Here is a 17,472-nt window from a genome sequence, read left to right on the forward strand (position 1 = left end):
ATAGGCTATGTGGAATGACCTTGTTCGAAAACAGATGTAGAGACTGAGGATGGTTTTCAAGGAAAACTCATTTTAAAAACTCCTAAGAAAATTGCTCTTCCACCCAGTTGCCTTGAAATAAACCCATATAGGCATACTAGAAATTGTGTCTCCCCCCTCCCAAAAGCCATCATGTCAACACTAGTTAACAGCTATGAACTTTTCGAGCAGAAATGTGATTATGTACAGTGTGTCTAGGCACTCTTGGCATGCACCTGTAATCCCAGATCTCAAGAGGCAGAAACAGGAGGATCAGGCCATCCTGGGCAATGTGCATAACGAAAATCACCACAGCATCCTACCTATTGTCTATGAGAAGCATGTATTATATTTTCAGCTATTGTTACACGTTTATAACGTATTTTATATCTTGTTTTACATGTGCATTATATAACATCTGTGGTACATCTCTATAGTCCCTGCTACAGGGCAGGGGGACACCTGGTGTGTGAATAGTGAGAACCTGTCTCAACTTACTTGCTAACCATGAACCACAGGGCTGAGGAGATGATTCAGTGGGTGAAGTGCTTGCCCCACAAACATCCCCAGAACGCCCTAACGTTGCCACAGCACTCCTAGGATAAGTTAGGAGCCGGAGACAGAGTCCTCCAGAAGCTCACCGGCCAGTCAGCCTGGCATATGAAGCAGTGGATAACAAGAGACCCCGTGGAAAAAGATGAAGGCGAGGACCCACACCAGAGACTCACTGCGGCGTTTGCTCACACTCACACACGTGACCAATCGAGCCAGCTATGAGGTTTGTGGACTTTTGTTTGCTGTTCTATAAAATATCCCAATTTGTAGCACATTATGAAATTGGAATACAAAGAAGGTAATTTGCCAAGACACGTAAAAAGCATTAACGTTGCTTTTAGGAATCCCATGCTTTTTTGTTTTGTTTTTACAGTGAGTTGACATTGTGAGTAAATTGTAGGTGAACGTTAAGAACTGAACTATAGGATTAAGACAAGCTGATGCTATTTCTGCCGCCATAAGACTCATTCTTGCTGGGCATCATTGTTCTTCTTTCTGCAGCTGCAGCCCTCATGTCCTTGGAGTTTTCACTGAGAGATGAATTACCTATATGCGTTTTTCCAACCTTTCTTCCTGCTTTTTTTTCTTTCTTCAATCTATTTCAGTTAGGAATTTGTTCTGAGGTGCAGAGAGATTTCTGTGTAAATCACAAATGACATCCACATTCGTGCACCCAAAGATGAGTTCTTGACTCCCACCTTGCCGAGCTGGTAGCAGCATTGACACAGCTAATTACTCCATCTTCCCTGGAGCAATTTCTTCTCTTGGCTTCCGAAAATTTACTAGTCTTCCTAAGGTCTACATCTCAGGTGTCCCAGAACATCACAGGAGTTGCATTTAATTTACCAAGCAAGTCACAAAGACCAACCCAGAATCATGGGCAGGGCAAAGAGATTTTAAGGTGTAAGTGACTGATCAGGAAGGAACATATTGCTGGCAGTTGCCTTTGAAGACTGTCACATCAGATCCTGGGTAAGGGAGGGCAGTCCTGACAGAGAGAGATGGAGGCAGAGGCAGCAAGGACAAATGAGCCCTCCTGTGCAAACACGCGTACCAGACCTAGGTCGAATCTTGGCTTCCGTTATTATCAATCTGTGTGATTTTCAATAAACAACTGAGTTTAATTTTGATAAATAAGAAGAAATATATGGATCAATAGGTTTGTTATGATAGGTAAAGCCACGGAAATACAAAGTGCGTATGCACCATGCCAGGCACGGTATACTGTGGGGATGATGAATTTTCTGGAAAATACATTTTGTAGTTTTGCTTTCACTAACTGAACTTTTACCCAGTCTTGTAACCAAGTTCATCACATGCTTTGAGGTCATTTAAAACCATGTACTCAGTCTGTTTACATGTACTCAGCTTGTTTAACTTTTTTTTTTTTGAGACAGGATTTCTCTGTGTAGCTTTGTAGACCAGGTTGGCCTGGAACTCACAGAGATCCACCTACCTCTGCCTCCAGCATTCTGGGATTAAAGGTGGTCGACACCAATGCCTGGATTTTTTAAAAATTTAACATTCACTTAAGAAGACAATATAGGGGCTAGGAATAAGGCTCATGGGTTAGAGCACTTGTTGCTCTTGTAGAGGATTGGGGTTCAATTCCAGCACCCATGTGGTAGCTTATAAACCATATGTATCTCCAGTTTCTGACGCTCACTTCTGACCTCCTCAGACACCAGGCACACGTGTGGTGCACACATGCAGGCAAAATATTAATACACAAAGTAAATAAATAATTTAAAAAGTACAATCAATCTTATTATGCCTGGGACTCTCTGTGTCATCAACTTTTACAAGCTAAGTTGAAGGGATATCTGTGATTTTAAAAATTTTCCCCCATCTCTGCCTTCCATGTCCCGGGTCAGAAAAGTGTGTGTGTGTGTGTGTGTGTGTGTGTGTGTGTGTGTGTGTGTGTGTGTGTGTGTGTGTGTGTGTGAGAGAGAGAGAGAGAGACAGAGAGAGAGAGAGAGAGAGAGAGAGAGAGAGAGAGAGAGAGAGAGAGAGAGAGAGAGCAAGCATGGTTAACTCTAATATCACAGTTGAAAAAAGGTATGTTGAAAGCAATCATCACCCACAACAGATGTTGCAAATGACACGTGGATGTGGGTTGACAACATCTGTATTAAAGGGTGGGAGCATTGGGAAGACTGAGAACCACAGTGTCTTTCATGGGGCACTGACACCACACATACTGACTAGATAGTGATGCGGTTATGGTCCTGTCACTCCAATGTGAGCAGTGTTGTCCAACAACTGTCTTCCAACCAGGGAGAAAATGTATGGCCAATTCCACTGTCTGCACATCAATTCTAGGAATTCAGTTAAAAGATACTAGGACCACAACTATTTTTAAAGTTCCTTACCATGGTCAATACACTGATTTCGGACATCTTCTATGGTTTCCACGTTGATGGTTACTTGAAGAAAAGTGTAACAGCTGCCTTGGAACTGAACCCAGGTGGATGAAGGACAGTCTATTTGGGAAAAGAAAAATAATATTATTATGAGTTTCTGATGCTAAGGATATTGAATATTAAAAGTCCACACATAGACACAAGTCATTTCCCTTGTTAAAATAAGAAATCAACCAATGTAAAAGGAATTAATTTTTCTCCATTTTACATATAGAAAAAAAGTGCCAATGATTCCCTTCTGACCTCACGGTGCAGTTACAAGTATGTTGGTTGTTTAGAAATTCAAACATGCAAAATTAAGCGCCATCTCCAGACCAACCGGCTATGAAGGAAACCAACTAGTTAGAAATTAAAGCTTCTCTCTGAAGACTATCTATGTCATATACAATAATTTTAGAAGTCTTAAGAGTTCTGCAAAATCCTTTTGTTCATATTCTACTTTGCAAGAACAGAAAACAGTATCTAGATTATGAATATTCAGGCAAACTTTAATATTGCACAAGCAAACAAGACTGATGTTCATGTTTTCTTTTTCTTCCCGTGTGTGTGTGTGTGTGTGTGTGTGTGTGTGTGTGTGTGTGATGGGGGCTAGGATTTGGACTTAGGGCTTTGCATATACTTAGCCATGTGCTCTCCCACTAAGCTATGTTTATTCAAGCCCTGTATGTTCTTAATTCAGCATCTTATCAATAGAGATCCTATGAGTCTATGAAGCTTAACTTTAGCTTTTCTGCTCCTGCTATTTAGGAAGAACACCTTTATCTCTACCTTGGTTTCTTGTGTTCATTATGAAGATATAAAACTTTTAAGCTTAGGACCCAGAAGATCATTATTTAGCATTGTATGCAAAAATAACCCCGTAAGAACTTGATTTCACTGAAACAAACAGGAGGAACAGAAGGGAATTTATTAATTTTAGTGGACAAAAGAACAAAAGATAGATAGTAAGCTTGTCTGTGTCTGTAAGTTGACATAAAACCAGCAATACCTCACTTATATAGTTTTACTTTAAAGTTCTGTATGTGTTATAGAAGAATAGAAGCAGGCACTCCTGTAAAGATCAGCTACACTAAGCTCAATTAATTCAGCATCTTGATTTTACTGGGTTTGAACTATGATGTAAGTTGCCCCTGGTACTTAACCTTGTCCTCTGACCGCACAGAGTACACTGCCACAAAAATAGATTATTTCCCAGTTTTCTGGTGGATGAGGGATGAGCAGAAGTCAGTCAAGAAAGGACAATGCTTCTCATACCCTATTTCTTTTTTCCTGTTGGATATACTACATTAGCTACCATGTAGCCAAAGGAAGTACCATAGGATGACAGAGTAGCAAGACGGATAGTCATATCATACTCACATTGGATTAATCCATTAATTCAGACCAATCATATGTCAGCTAGGACAAATTAATGACTATTTCACTTAAAGTCATCCCAAGTGTGAGTTGCATGTTGCCACTTTTAATAGTGAAACCATCCAAAATATACTAGGTCGAGGAAGTATCCTAAGATTCAATTAATTTTATATAGGGTAGTTTTGCTTTCCTTCCTATTGCTTTTGTTTATTTGTTTTTGTTTCTTGAGACAGGCCCTGGATGTCTTAGAAGTCACTCTGTAGACTAGCTTGGCCTTGGAGATCTGCCTGCCTCTGCCTCTTGAGTGCTGCAACTAAAGGTGCGTTACCACGCCTGGATATCTTTTTTTTTTTAATTAACTACATTTCCTATCAGTGTGTGTGTGTGTGTGTGTGTGTGTGTGTGTGTGTGTGTGTGTGGTGTGTTCAAACACACGTGCACAAATCCATGTATGCCACAATGTGGAGGTCACAGGACAGCCTGTAGGAGTCCGTTTTCTCCTTCCATATAGGTCCAGGGTATCAAAACTGGGTTTTTAGGCCCAGTGGCTGGCACATTTCTTTACCCACTGAGCCATCTCACCAGTCCCTTTTCTACTGTTTTATAAACATTTGCATTACACACTGTGACAACCTGGGGCATGAGCCTAAGATTATCATCCAGAAAGATTGAGGGACTGGAGACAACAGATATGTGCAGGAGGAGAGCTGAGGGGGCCTGGAGACAAGGCACTTAGTGGAAGACTGTGCTGGAGCAGCCAGGAGCCTTCTCTTCCTGCAAAGCAGCACTGAGACACCTCTGCTTCACCCTATGCCTCTACACCTACGGATATCTGGCCGTTTAAAAAAGAAAGACGTTTATGTCTTTAAATCTACTTCCAGGCCATGAACCACTTTCCTTATTTTTTCATCCTGGTAGAGCCAGACGCTTTTTCTGTATCGCCTCTGTGGGGACACCAGACCTTGAGCAGAAACCCACTTCCCCTTCGGCCTGGGAGCAGGCATCTGTGTAATGTTTACTGAAAACAATTCAGTGCTTTAAAGCTCTTCATAGGGCTGAGATAAGGGCTTGCTCACTGAAATACCATGCCTTTCACACCTCCTACGGCTAGATGCCTCTTCCTGTTTTCCTGTGGTGTCTCCCCGATTCTGGGGCCAGAGATTAGACCACCAGCCAGGAGAAAAGAATGGTATGTAAATGGATGGCAAAAGTCCTTAAAAAGGGAAACTCTTTTTTCTTGGAGAGACTTCTCCAGAGATTTCGCCAGAGACTTCTCCTGAGATCTTCTCCTGAGAGCTCTGCTAAGCGGACTGGGGTCTCCTCCTAAACTGACTTGGGAAGATAAAGTTTTCTTAAAGCAACCGACCGGTCTCTGTGTCATCTATCCCGACCACCTCACTACATTCTCGGATGCAGGCCGCACAGCAGGTGCGACAATTGGAGGATCCCACCGAGATCATGAAAGCGAGGTAAGTGAGCGGGTTCGTTTCTTTTTCTGGCCAGGGACAGATTGGGGAAAAAAGAAAAGAAACCATGGGGAATAGTTCTGGGAAGCTCGAATTACAGTATCAAGTTAAAAAGTTACTTGAAGGACATGGGACTACAGTAAAGTCTAAAACCTTGGAAGGCTTTTTAAAATGGATTGAACGTGCGAGTCCATGGTTCATTACTGGGGGGGAGACTTAAATGTCCCAGATTGGAAGGATGTTCACTATGATCTTTAGAGTCGGGTGTTGGTGGCATATGCCTTTAATCCCAACACTCGAGAGACAGAGGTAGGTAGGATGGAGGCCATCCTTGTATATAGAGCAAGTTCCAGGACAGCCTCCAAAAGGATAGAGAGAAACCCAGTCAAAAAAAAAAAAAAAAAAAAAAAAAAAGGAGGGTAAAATAAGAAATCTCCAGTCTTTCACCTGATCCACTGAGGTCAGGAAAGTAAAGGAAAACTGAGAGATTTAAAAGACTGGCCAACAAGTAAGGCTGTAAGTAAGTATGTATTAAAAAGGGGGTACCAAGCTAGGGGTACCGGATGAAATCTCCAGGCCTTCGCCTGACAAAGGTCAGGAAAGTAAGGGGACCCTGAGAGATTGCCCTCAGTTGGAGGGGGTATTGGATTAAATCTCTAGGCCCTTGCCTGAAAAAGGTCAGGAAAAAAAAGGGAACCTAAGAGATCACCCTCAGTTGAAGGGTGGATTAGATTAAATGTCTAGGCCCTCACCTAACAAAGGTCAAGGGAACCTAAGATAAGAAGTTGCCCTCAGTTGGAGGGTGGATTGGAGAATCATCCTCAATGGGAGGATAGATTAAAGATGGGTAAAAAAAAAATGGTAAAGTTAATAAATGAGGTATTAGTATTCAGTAAAAGACAAAGGTATATAAAATAAAAATGTTTGGTTACATTTATATAGGGTAGGTTATTGAATTTTGTGAGTCATCTCTAAAAACTTTTGGCAAAAGCCTGGCCTTTCCACTTTGCATCTACAGAATTACAAGGAGTGGGTATGGCTGTAGCCCCTGAGTGTAGCTCAAAACTTCTCTAATGAAGAAATGACGAGGGACATACAGGACTTTTTCAACCTTTAGTTTTAATTAAAAGATTGACTGGAGTTGTTCTGTTAAAGAAGTTTCAGTTCAACAAACTAATCATAACCTAGGCAAGGAGAGATATGTATGCATGGTCTGTGTGTATGGACGTGGCCACGTCAGTATGTATGAAGTGTGAAATGTAAATGCATGAATGTTGACAAAAGCAACTGTTCTAATTGCCTTGGATATGATTAAAGGGATACTTAAATCCCTTCAAACAGTTAAAAACTACCTAAATCGATTTAGATATAGCCAAAAGAAACATCCAGTCAGTCGGTTAATATTTTAACAAAAAATTCAAGTTAAGCCCTCAGAGCCAGTCAGAGAGAGAGAGAGAGAGAGAGAGAGAGAGAGAGAGAGAGAGAGAGAGAGAGAGAGAGGTTTTTTCAGGGAACTGTCCTGCCGCTTTGGCAGGCCCCCACCCCCAAAGGTGTCTGTGTAGATGCAAATTAGGCCTTGTCAGCTCAGATGCAAATGAGGCCTTGTCAGCTAGTGAGAGCTACAGGTTAGAAAAAAAAAAAAAAAAAGGACTATTTGGGACATAGTATAGTTTACAATCCTTAAATGATTCTCAAAGGTACTTAATGGTTATGTCCCTTTTAAAGGACATCTACTATACTTTAAATAGTGATCCCAATTCACCTAGATAGTTGACTAAGGAGGGTAGACAAATCCTTCTACTGTTATGGTCCAACTTCAACAGTTCAAACAAAATTTAAAAATAAAAGGGAGTAATGTCCCCAGTCTCCACATGATTCATTAAATAATCCACTCCTCATTTAAATATTTATAAAATATAAATGCCAGTGAGGAATCTGCTTCAGACAGATTCTGACATAATAAAAGTTAAATAACTATTACTCAGGCCAAATGGAAACATCCATACACTAGACAGTAGAGAAGACCCTAATTTGGGGTCGAGGGCATGTTTGTGTTTTCTTACAGGAAAAGAATAAAGCTTCAGTAGCGGTCACAACATCTGGTGAGATGCATGGAGCAGAAAAAACTGGACCTGAGACCGTGGGAGCCTGCTCAAGCCAGTTCGAGATCTCCTAAATCAGTGCTCCTGACCCTTGATGTCATCAAATCTACAGCCCGAGAAAGAAATAAAACAGTCAGTTCGAGATTTCCAGTGTCTCATCAGGCTTGCTACATCAACCTCCTGGACCCGTGAGTTTTCATCCCAAAGCCAACAAAACTGGAAGATTAGCAGCTAGCCTTTGATACACCTTAAAACAACAGAATTCATTTTGCCAGCTTTTCCCTTTGGGGGAAAAAAGACCCATTTAAAACATTTGGACATTGGTATGGACTGTGATGAATGACAAAAGCCTCTTTTCAGTATTTGAACAGGACATGGTCACTTGAAATATCAGACTCGGTAGTTCCTGTTTTTGGAATCACAATGTGTTTTTCTGGAGAAATATGGTTTGTCCTGGTGCGACAAAAAGACTTTGACTCGGGTTGCATGTTCGGCTGATACTACTGACATTAAATCGACAGACTACATCACCACAGGAATTGGTACTCTGTAAATAGTGCAACAAGCCTCTTGTTCCTATTTTTTATAATGCTACATGTGTAACATCAATGATTGTACCTAATGTATCTGTGCAAGTGCACTCTCTAATGCTTTCCTAAGTAGATCTTAAAATAATTGTAAACTTTATCACTGTTTTGACCTTCAAATTGTAACTATAAATCACCCTTGTAGCAAAGAAAGGCTGGTGGTAGAATGCTATGGCCCAGATCGGGGGATGGGCAGGTGACAGAGAGGTGCTATGTCAGTGGGGGTCCTAGGAATGGTAACAGTGGCAGTAGGCATTCTGGCTTCATGCTGAGTTCAAAGTGCCTTAGCCCATGGCAATCCCGATAGCCATAAAGCCTTATTACAAATGATTTTAAGGGTGGGGCTACTTCAAAGACGGGCAACCTGTGGGGAAGACCCACTCCCACCTAACAGGGGTTCAAGGTCCCCCAAAGACGGGCCAGGGAGGGTGACCCTACTTGACCTAAGACAGGAGTGCCTCATTTAAAAATAAAAAGGGGTGAATTGTGGGGACACCAGACCTTGAGCAGAAACCCACTTCCCCTTCGGCCTGGGAGCAGGCATCTATGTAATGTTTACTGAAAACAATTCAGTGCTTTAAAGCTTGATAGGGCTCAGATAAGGGCTGGCTCACTGAAATACCATGACTGTCACACCCCCTATGGCTAGATGCCTCTTCCTGTCCCTGCCCCCTGTGGTGTCTCCCCGATTCTGGGGCCAGAGATTAAACCACCAGCCAGGAGGGTGAGAAGTGGAAAGAATGGTATGTAAATGGATGGCAAAAGTCCTTAAAAAGGGAAACTCTTTTTTCTTGGAGAGACTTCTCCAGAGATTTCGCCAGAGACTTCTCCTGAGATCTTCTCCTGAGAGCTCTGCTAAGCGGACTGGGGTCTCCTCCTAAGCTGACTTGGGAAGATAAAGTTTTCTTAAAGCAACCGACCGGTCTCTGTGTCATCTATCCCGACCACCTCGCTACATTCTCGGATGCAGGCCGCACAGCAGGTGCGACAGCCTTCTTTAAGATATCAGCACTGGAGTTTATTCCAGCTCTCACTCGCAGTTTTACCACACACATCTTTCTCTCCTACTCTACCATCCATTGACGATGCAAAAGAGCAGACAGAGCAAGCATTAGACATCAGAACAGAAAGAATTTCATCTTGGACTGCTTATCTTGTTTCCTGTGTTTTCTGGAGGATAAAAGGGATAGAGGTCTTCTTGGTTGGTATAGTGGTTTGAATATAAGTGCCCCCCATAGGCCATTAGGGAGAAGCACTATGGCACTCTTAGGATCTGTGGCTTTGTTGGAGTAGGTATGGTCTTATGGGAGGTAGTGTGTCACTGGGGTTGGGTTTTGAGGTCTCGGATGCTCCCGCTAGGACCAGGGTCTCTCTCTCTCTTCCTGTTGCCTTTGGATCTGGGTAGAACTCTCAGCTATCTCTTCAGCACCTCTGCCTGAGCGACACCACGCTTCCCAACATGAAGATAATGACTAAACCTCTGAACTGTAAGCCATCCCCAGTTAAACATTCTCCCTTTGAAAGAGTTGCCATGGTGTCTCTTCACAGCAATGGAAACCCAAACTAAGACAGTTGGATTATTGTTGCTAACATGAGATAAGGTGTGCCAACCATATAGTACAATGTCTAACATGAATGAGACAAGAGTCTCAAGATGCGTAGCTTTTATCAACCACGGTCACTCTTGATGCATAGGGCCCTACAGCAAGGATTTAAAATACCTGGCTGAGTGAATAGGCCCTCTTCTTCACCTTCGTATACCCATTCATTTCCATGTTCTTCAAATGCTTTGCCTTGAGTTCATCTGCCCCTTTCTGAAACTCCATAGTTTCTTATATCTCCAAATTGAACTAAGTCACCCTTACTGCCAGTACTGATACCTTACTAGTATACTTTTTAAAAAGTAAACTTGTCATCAAACACAACATACACAAAAAAGTACAAGCCATAACTGTGCAGCTTGGTAGATTTTCAAAAACAGAACACACCCACACAATCATCAGCAAAATGAAGAAACAGAACATTACCCTCCTTTGGTTACCACCCCTTCTCAAAATGGAATCATTTCCCTAACTCAGAACACCATTGGTCAGCTTTGCTTGTTTTGGACTTTACAGTGATGAAACCAGGCACAATGAACTCCTGTGTCTGCCTTCTTTTGATAAACACTACTTTTATGAGTCACTTGTTTTGTAGATTGTAATTGTGGGTTATTATTTATCATTGTTATATAATGTGTGCATCTATCCATTGTTTCACGGGTGAATGTGTAGATAGCCTCTTGTTCAGAGGCTAATGGCAATAGCAAGCAATGTCTCTCCGAGCCTTCTCTGCATGGTTCCCTGTACTGCATGGTTCACTCTAGGAAGAGCTGAATTGGAGGACGGTATGGTTCTAATGCCTTCCCCCAAAACTCATGCTGAAATCTTTTGAAATTTTATTGTTGCTTTAGCAGTATTAAGAGGTAAGAGCACACAAGATGCGAGAGGTCTGGTGAGTCCTAGCCTGCCAGGGCTACATAAAAAGCCTGTGTCAATCAAGGAGCCATAGCTAGCTAGCTATTCTCATTCACAAGAGACTATGTTACCATGTGAAGTCTTGAGCAAATTCAGGATTGTTTTATATTGTAGTTGCGTATTCCCCAGCTTTATCATTAATTGCAAGACTTAAGAGATTCAGTCTTAAACCTAATCATATCATCAGTACTGTGCTGTCTGGAACACAACTCAGAAAAGCACCAGCAGGAGTGAGGCGGTGCCTGGCTCTGGGCAAGCAAACTAGGTTGTCGAGAAAAGTGTGATTCCAGCAGATTTCTGGTATGTTATTTATGCTGGCCTCTGCTCCAGCTTCTTTTATTTGTAAATCAGTGCCTATCTAGGCGCTTGGGAATTCCCCAGTGAACCAAAGGGAAGGGAGGACCAGGTCTTCTTACAACATGTAATTTAGTGGGGACTGACAAAAACAGCAGAAGCAAAATAACAGATGAGGTCTTGTAGTTTCCTGTCCTGACAAAATTACTCTGACAGAATTAACCTAAGGCAGAAGGGGTCTCTGTAACACAAGTAATAAAAACCCAGGGACAAATTTGGGGTTCAAGCTGAAGATTAGAAAAGCAAAGCAGTCAGTCAGTAGCTCTTACCTCTGCCCAGGCTGGGGAGATCCTATATTCCCTGTGACTAGAAACAGAATCTCACATGAGACTCTTTGCTTCTTCCTTATATACCTCTCACTTTTAGACTGATTCACTCTCATGTAGCCCTGGGTGGCCTTGAACTCACAGAGACTCATCTGCCTCTGTCTCCTGAGTCCTGGGATTAAAGTTGTGTGCCACCACTGCCCAGCTTCTACGGCTGGGGCTAGCTCTGCATTCTGATTCCCAGGGAAGCTTTATTAGATCATAAACAACATATCACCACGGATCTATTTCCAGTTCAAAAGTGTAGTTCGTCATGATGGGTTAGTCAAGGCTGAAGGAGCATGGAGCAACGAGCTAGCTGTCACATCGCATTCACAGTCAGAAGGCAAAGCCATCAGTGCATGCTACTTCTTAACCCTTTCTTCACTTACACAGTCCCAGTGGGAAGCAACAGAACCACCCACGACAGACAGGTGTGAATCTTCCTCCCTCAATTAATGCAATGGAGATTATCCCCAGAGGCCCATGTCTCAGGTAATTCTAGATTCTGTCAAATTGATACTAACCATCTAAGGTAGTACTGTGTAACAAATGATCAGCTTAAAGCAAGAAACAGAATCTCATCTGGTGTCTCTGGTTAAGAACTGGGGACAGCAGCTTGCTTGGGTTGTTTGGCTGGGGTTTTCCCATGCAGATACAATCAATGTGTTGGCCAAGGCAGCAGTCATCTGAACACTCAACTACAGCTGGACTATTGGTCCTGAGAAGGCACATTCCTATGAACGGTGGGTTGGTGTGGACTGGAGACCTCAGTTTCTCGTCACAGACGTGTCAAGGATCCCTACATGTCTTTATTTGAATGTGAAATGGCCCCTATGGACTCATGTGTTTCATCATTTAACAAAGCAAGTGGAATTGTTTTGTGTGGATCTTTCCTTCCTTGTCCTCTCTTTGTTTTTCTGGCCCAGAGAAATGAACAACTGTCCATACACTCCTGCCACCACAGTCATGAGCTATCCTTACAATCATGTCTTTCCTTCCACGCTGGACTAAACTCTCTAATTGTGCACCAAACAAATTCTCCCCTAGCTTGTCTGATCAGGTGTTTGGTCAGAGCAGTGAGAACAGTAACTATTACACAAAATGAGAATTGGGGTCATAGTTGCTGCTGGGAGAAACCTGATCATATTTCTTAGGGTTTATTTTAGGAGGAAAAGTGGAAGAATTTGGAGCTAGAAGCTAGAGAAATCCTAGAACATGGGAGTAAGGAAGGATGATGAAGGAAGTACAGACAGGAAGGAAGGATGATGAAGGAAGTACAGACAGGAAGGAAGGATGATGAAGGAAGTACAGACAGGAAGGAAGGATGATGAAGGAAGTACAGACAGGAAGGAAGGATGATGAAGGAAGTACAGACAGGAAGGAAGGATGATGAAGGAAGTACAGGCAGGAAGGGAAGATGATGAAGGAAGTCCAGACAGGATGATGAAGGATGATGATGATAATGTGGTTTCAGAGACCAAAAGTGTTATATAGTCTTGCAAAGAAACTGGTTTCATTTTGCCCCCATCCTAAAAACTTGAATCAGGAGAAATTAAAAAGCAGAGGACTGATTTGTTCGGTAGGGAAAATCTCAAGATTGCATGGCATTCAGGTTATGCGTGGCCATACTGATAACTGCTCCAGTGAGAGTGAGCAGGAAGCGAAACCCAAAGGTATGAAAGATGTGCAGTTTGGTATTGAAAAGGGGGTGGACAGAAGTTGGGGTTAAGGCAGATGTGGCTCTAGTATCAGTAATTGCTAATGAGATCAGTGTTATCAAAGAGCCCTTTTCCCATACACACTTCATGGAGCCAGAAGGATAGATGCTCTAAAAACAAGACTCTACCCCTTGAGAACACCAGGCTATAACAATGCAGACCCCCTTTAACTTTCACTTGAAACAGTATTCCTGAACAAAAACACATTCTGGGCAGCTAAACTCTCTAGAGAAGTGCTCTGTTATATTCAGACATAGAGATACAGAAAGGCTACTGTAGATTGTGGTACATGAGGGTGAGGTTGTCGGTAGAACTTGCCATTGTCTATATGGTGCTGTTTTTGTAGACACACAAGACGCAAGCACAGGAGGTTCATGGAGGATTGTGACAATGTTTCAGGAAGCTAACAGAGCCAGGCATTGTGGGACATGGTCAGAGTCCATGCACAGAGCTTGGACCTGTGTATATAGCTATGAAGGTGAAGCCTGGGTTGCACTAGCTGTCTTAGAATATTGGAGATGCCGGGACATTTACCAACCAAAGCTGCTGACGCCTGCTGGAGCCCAGATGATGCCATGATATTGGAGTTCCAGCTTCCAGACATGGAGCTGCAGGTTTGGCATTTACCTTGCTGGGTTTCATTCTTGCTTTGGTCCAGTATTTCCTTGCTACTTTCCATTTAGGAATGAGAAATATTCTGTGTCACTGTATACTAAAAACATAGACGTTTGTTTTCCTGTGTTACTGGGACTCACAGCGAAGAGTTTATCTTTATGACAGCATTGGGAATATTGATTCTATGAGGATGCTAGAAGTTGGGCTGCATGCGCTCTGCATTATGAGATGGCCACAAGCTCATGGAAGCTCAGTATGAATGTCCTGGATTGAGCATATGTGTTTCAAGGCTCAGTTCCCAGGTGGTTCTGTTTTGGACAGTTGTGGAATTTTTGGAAGGTGGTACCTTGCTGGGAGAAGTGGTTTGAGGCTGGAGGGTTATAACCAGGCCCTTCTGTCTTTTCTCTGTTTTCTGGTCTGCTGAGATGAGAGAGGCAGCAACCTCACATTTCTGTTATCACAAATTCCTGCCACATAATGGATTCTACTCTCAAACTGTGAGCTAAAATCCTTCCTCCACTAAGTTATTCTTGTTAGGTGTTAGGTCCCAGCAATGAGAGAAGCAACTAATAAAGCAGATGGCTTCCCAAGAGTTAGTGATTCATGGTGCAAGGCAGAAGTGAAAAGCTGTAATGCAGAAGGCCTGGGAACCAGGTGTGCCCACAGCAAGTTCAAGACAGAAGTGGGTGGGGCTGCCTTAGTGAGGACAGGAAAAGAATTTGAGCTTCCTTAGCCTAACTGTTCCATCTCAAAGGACAGGAGGCTGCCAGCCCAGGCTGACGGGGAAATGACCTTCACGAAGCCTTACTGTTGGGGAATATTATTTTAAGGTGTGTGACTTTTGTTTATGTTGCATTTCTTTAACTCTGTGAAGCTGAACACCTGGTGGTCCTCATAGAGAGCTGAGTGGTCAATAGCGAGGCAGGAGCGAGGCTAGGCAGGGCTGGCAGGCAACGAGTATAAAAAGAAACGAGGACCGAGAGCAAGAGACCGAGGAGAGGAGGGAGGACACCAGGGGCCACCCAGACAGCCACGGAGGAAGAAGGAAAGTAAGAGAGATAAAAGTCATAGAGGTTCATTTAAGAAACCCTGGCTAGCAGCAAGCCAAGCTAAGGCCGGGCATTCATAACTAAGCATAAGCATAAGCTTCTGTGTGCGATTCATTTGGGAGCTGGTGATGCCCCCCACAAAAAATTAACTTGCTACACATTACAGACATAGATGCTCATCTCAGGGTTTAGTGGTTCAGTGGTGAAATCCTCAAATGCTAATCCAATCCTGAAATAGTGTTTTATCAGCTATTTAGGCATCTGTTCATAGTGTACTCAATTTGATACATAAACCTGGCCACCGCAATCCAATTGGTCAGCTCTGTTCAGAGTGGGAGTGAGCTACACAGGAGGAAACACCAAATGATAAGAAGCTTCGGAAACATCTCTGAGGCTGTCACTCACAGATACTTCTAAGAGCTGAAGACCAGAGACTGAAGTCAGCTCTCCTTGTGCTCATTTCAGCATTAGCTGTCCCTCTAGTTAATTAAGAAGGCAACCCCTCCTTGAATGCTGAGTGTGTATCCCAGCTTTAGACACATTCAAGACCTAGCTTGGCTTAGAGACAGTATTACAAAGAGGTTGACTCTCCCTTGAGGACAGCTGATGAGGTCACACACCTCAGGCATGGGAAGCTAGCCTATGTCACCTTCCATTGCTAGTGCTGTGATTGTAAGTCTATTATAATTAAAAACTGCCCATAGGGATGCCTGCAAAGTTTCTTTTTGGGGGGGATAGGTTTCAAGACGGGGTCTCTCTGTGGCTTTGGAGGCTGTCCTGGAACTAGCTCTTGTAGATCAGGCTGGTCTGGAACTCACAGAAATCTGCCTGCCTCGGCCTCCCAAGTGCTGGGATTGAAGGCATGCACCACCACCAGGCTGTCGAACCAGCCCGGCCTTGAACTCACAGAGATCTGCCTGCCTCTGCCTCCCGAGTGCTGGGATTAAAGGCCAAAGTTACTTTCTATAGCTCTTACTTCTTCACAACAATTCAGACAGGCACATTGCTATTTATAATGAACTTTTAGGGATTTAATAATTTGACAATTTCATAATTCTGTTAATTTAATATAGAAATTTAGTAGTCTCATGAAAAAGTTAAAAGCTGCACTTAGCTCCAAAAGTGCCTAGATAGATCACTTACCTAAAGGTGCTAAAGGAATGAAAAGTTACCTTCACAGTGAGTTTTGTATTACCAAGTCATTTGACACTCTCTGCTCTCTCAATAGCTCTCACTCACCTTCCGTAGGCCAACTTTGGCAAAGCAAGAGGGTGGGGGCGGCTGCTTATTACATGTGTGTGAATCCTGGAGAGAGCGGCTGGCCCCCAAATGTTCAATTAACTATAGCCTTTGCCCATCATGCCCATCCTCAAAGGACTGCATGACATTTATCCAGAGAAGAGGTGTGTCATCTTTACCTTTCTCATTGGGCACCACTGGTCCATTTTTTATAGATATAGTCTTTTGGTTTCTCCTCAAAAATCTAAAATATCCCATGAAAACAAGCACGTATCTGACATGGATAATGCAAAATTGTTCTTTATTGACCTCATTTTTAGCCAACCCCAGATCCTGTTATCTGGATGGATTTGTGAAGCATCATACTGAAAACCATCCATAGGAGTTTTCAGCCATAAAACACTGTCAGATACCTGGGTTTGCTCTATGTGCTTACACAGCCATGCAGAATGAAACACTTATTTTTAACACAGCAGCAAATTTCCAAAGTCTTCTCAATAAGGAAAGAAATCCTAAAATAATAACTATTTATGAATTCATCTTTTTGTTGGGAAAATTAAAATTTATAAAAACATTATCCTTTAAAATAAATCTTTTTTGGTTTTTTTAAACTTATTTTTATTTTTTGTGCACTGGTGTTTTGCCATGGATGTCCGGTCCTTTGGAACTGGAGTCACAGTTGTGAGCTGTCATGTGGGTGCCGGGAATTGAACCCCAATCCTCTAGAAGAGCCGTCAGTGCTCTTAACCTCTGAGCCATCTCTCCAGTCCCAATAAAAATATTCTTACATCTCATCTGAGATAATTTCCTCTGAACTAGAACTGCTCCACCTCTAATGTTGAGAAAAAGTGGCTTCTATGGATTTTCGGGTTGTACACATTTTGAATTCAGTTATAAGTTCAGGCAGAAGTGATATGATTGAAAAGAAACCACAATGCACCTCTACTTTTTTTTAATCATCCAGTTTTTCATCATCGTACTATAAAATAAAACTTAAGGACACATCAAAATAAAATGCTTCAAGACAGTAAGGTTCCTGCTATTAAATAGCTTCTCCCTGGGAAAAGAATGATGGGCAAGTATACAGACTGGTAACATATACTCAGAAGAGCTTTGAAGATAAAACACTGTTACAAAGAGAGAAGATGTTTGGGGAAGGTCATAGT

General features: G+C 42.5%; 2 protein-coding genes and 1 long non-coding RNA gene across 3 annotated transcripts in view; 1 reads left to right on the plus strand and 2 right to left on the minus strand.

The window, feature by feature from the left end:
* The window catches only part of Ly75 (lymphocyte antigen 75), a 134,054-nt gene that overhangs the window by 14,980 nt on the left and 101,602 nt on the right, over positions 1-17,472 (minus strand). Inside the window, exon 35 of the mRNA XM_040744842.1 lies at positions 2,946-3,056. Within this exon, the coding sequence (XP_040600776.1) occupies positions 2,946-3,056 (111 nt within the window). The remainder of the gene's footprint in view (positions 1-2,945; positions 3,057-17,472) is intronic.
* The window catches only part of Cd302 (CD302 molecule), a 35,436-nt gene that overhangs the window by 14,980 nt on the left and 2,984 nt on the right, over positions 1-17,472 (minus strand). Inside the window, exon 2 of the mRNA XM_040745428.1 lies at positions 2,946-3,056. Coding sequence (XP_040601362.1) covers positions 2,946-3,056 — 111 coding nt within the window. The remainder of the gene's footprint in view (positions 1-2,945; positions 3,057-17,472) is intronic.
* The window catches only part of LOC121140359, a 62,506-nt gene continuing 56,994 nt past the window's right edge, over positions 11,961-17,472 (plus strand). Inside the window, exon 1 of the long non-coding RNA XR_005877149.1 lies at positions 11,961-12,177. This is a non-coding gene — a long non-coding RNA (uncharacterized LOC121140359). The remainder of the gene's footprint in view (positions 12,178-17,472) is intronic.

Source organism: Mesocricetus auratus, unplaced genomic scaffold (genome assembly GCF_017639785.1).
Source record: "Mesocricetus auratus isolate SY011 unplaced genomic scaffold, BCM_Maur_2.0 Super-Scaffold_100004, whole genome shotgun sequence".
NCBI classification, from domain to species: Eukaryota; Metazoa; Chordata; class Mammalia; order Rodentia; family Cricetidae; genus Mesocricetus; species Mesocricetus auratus.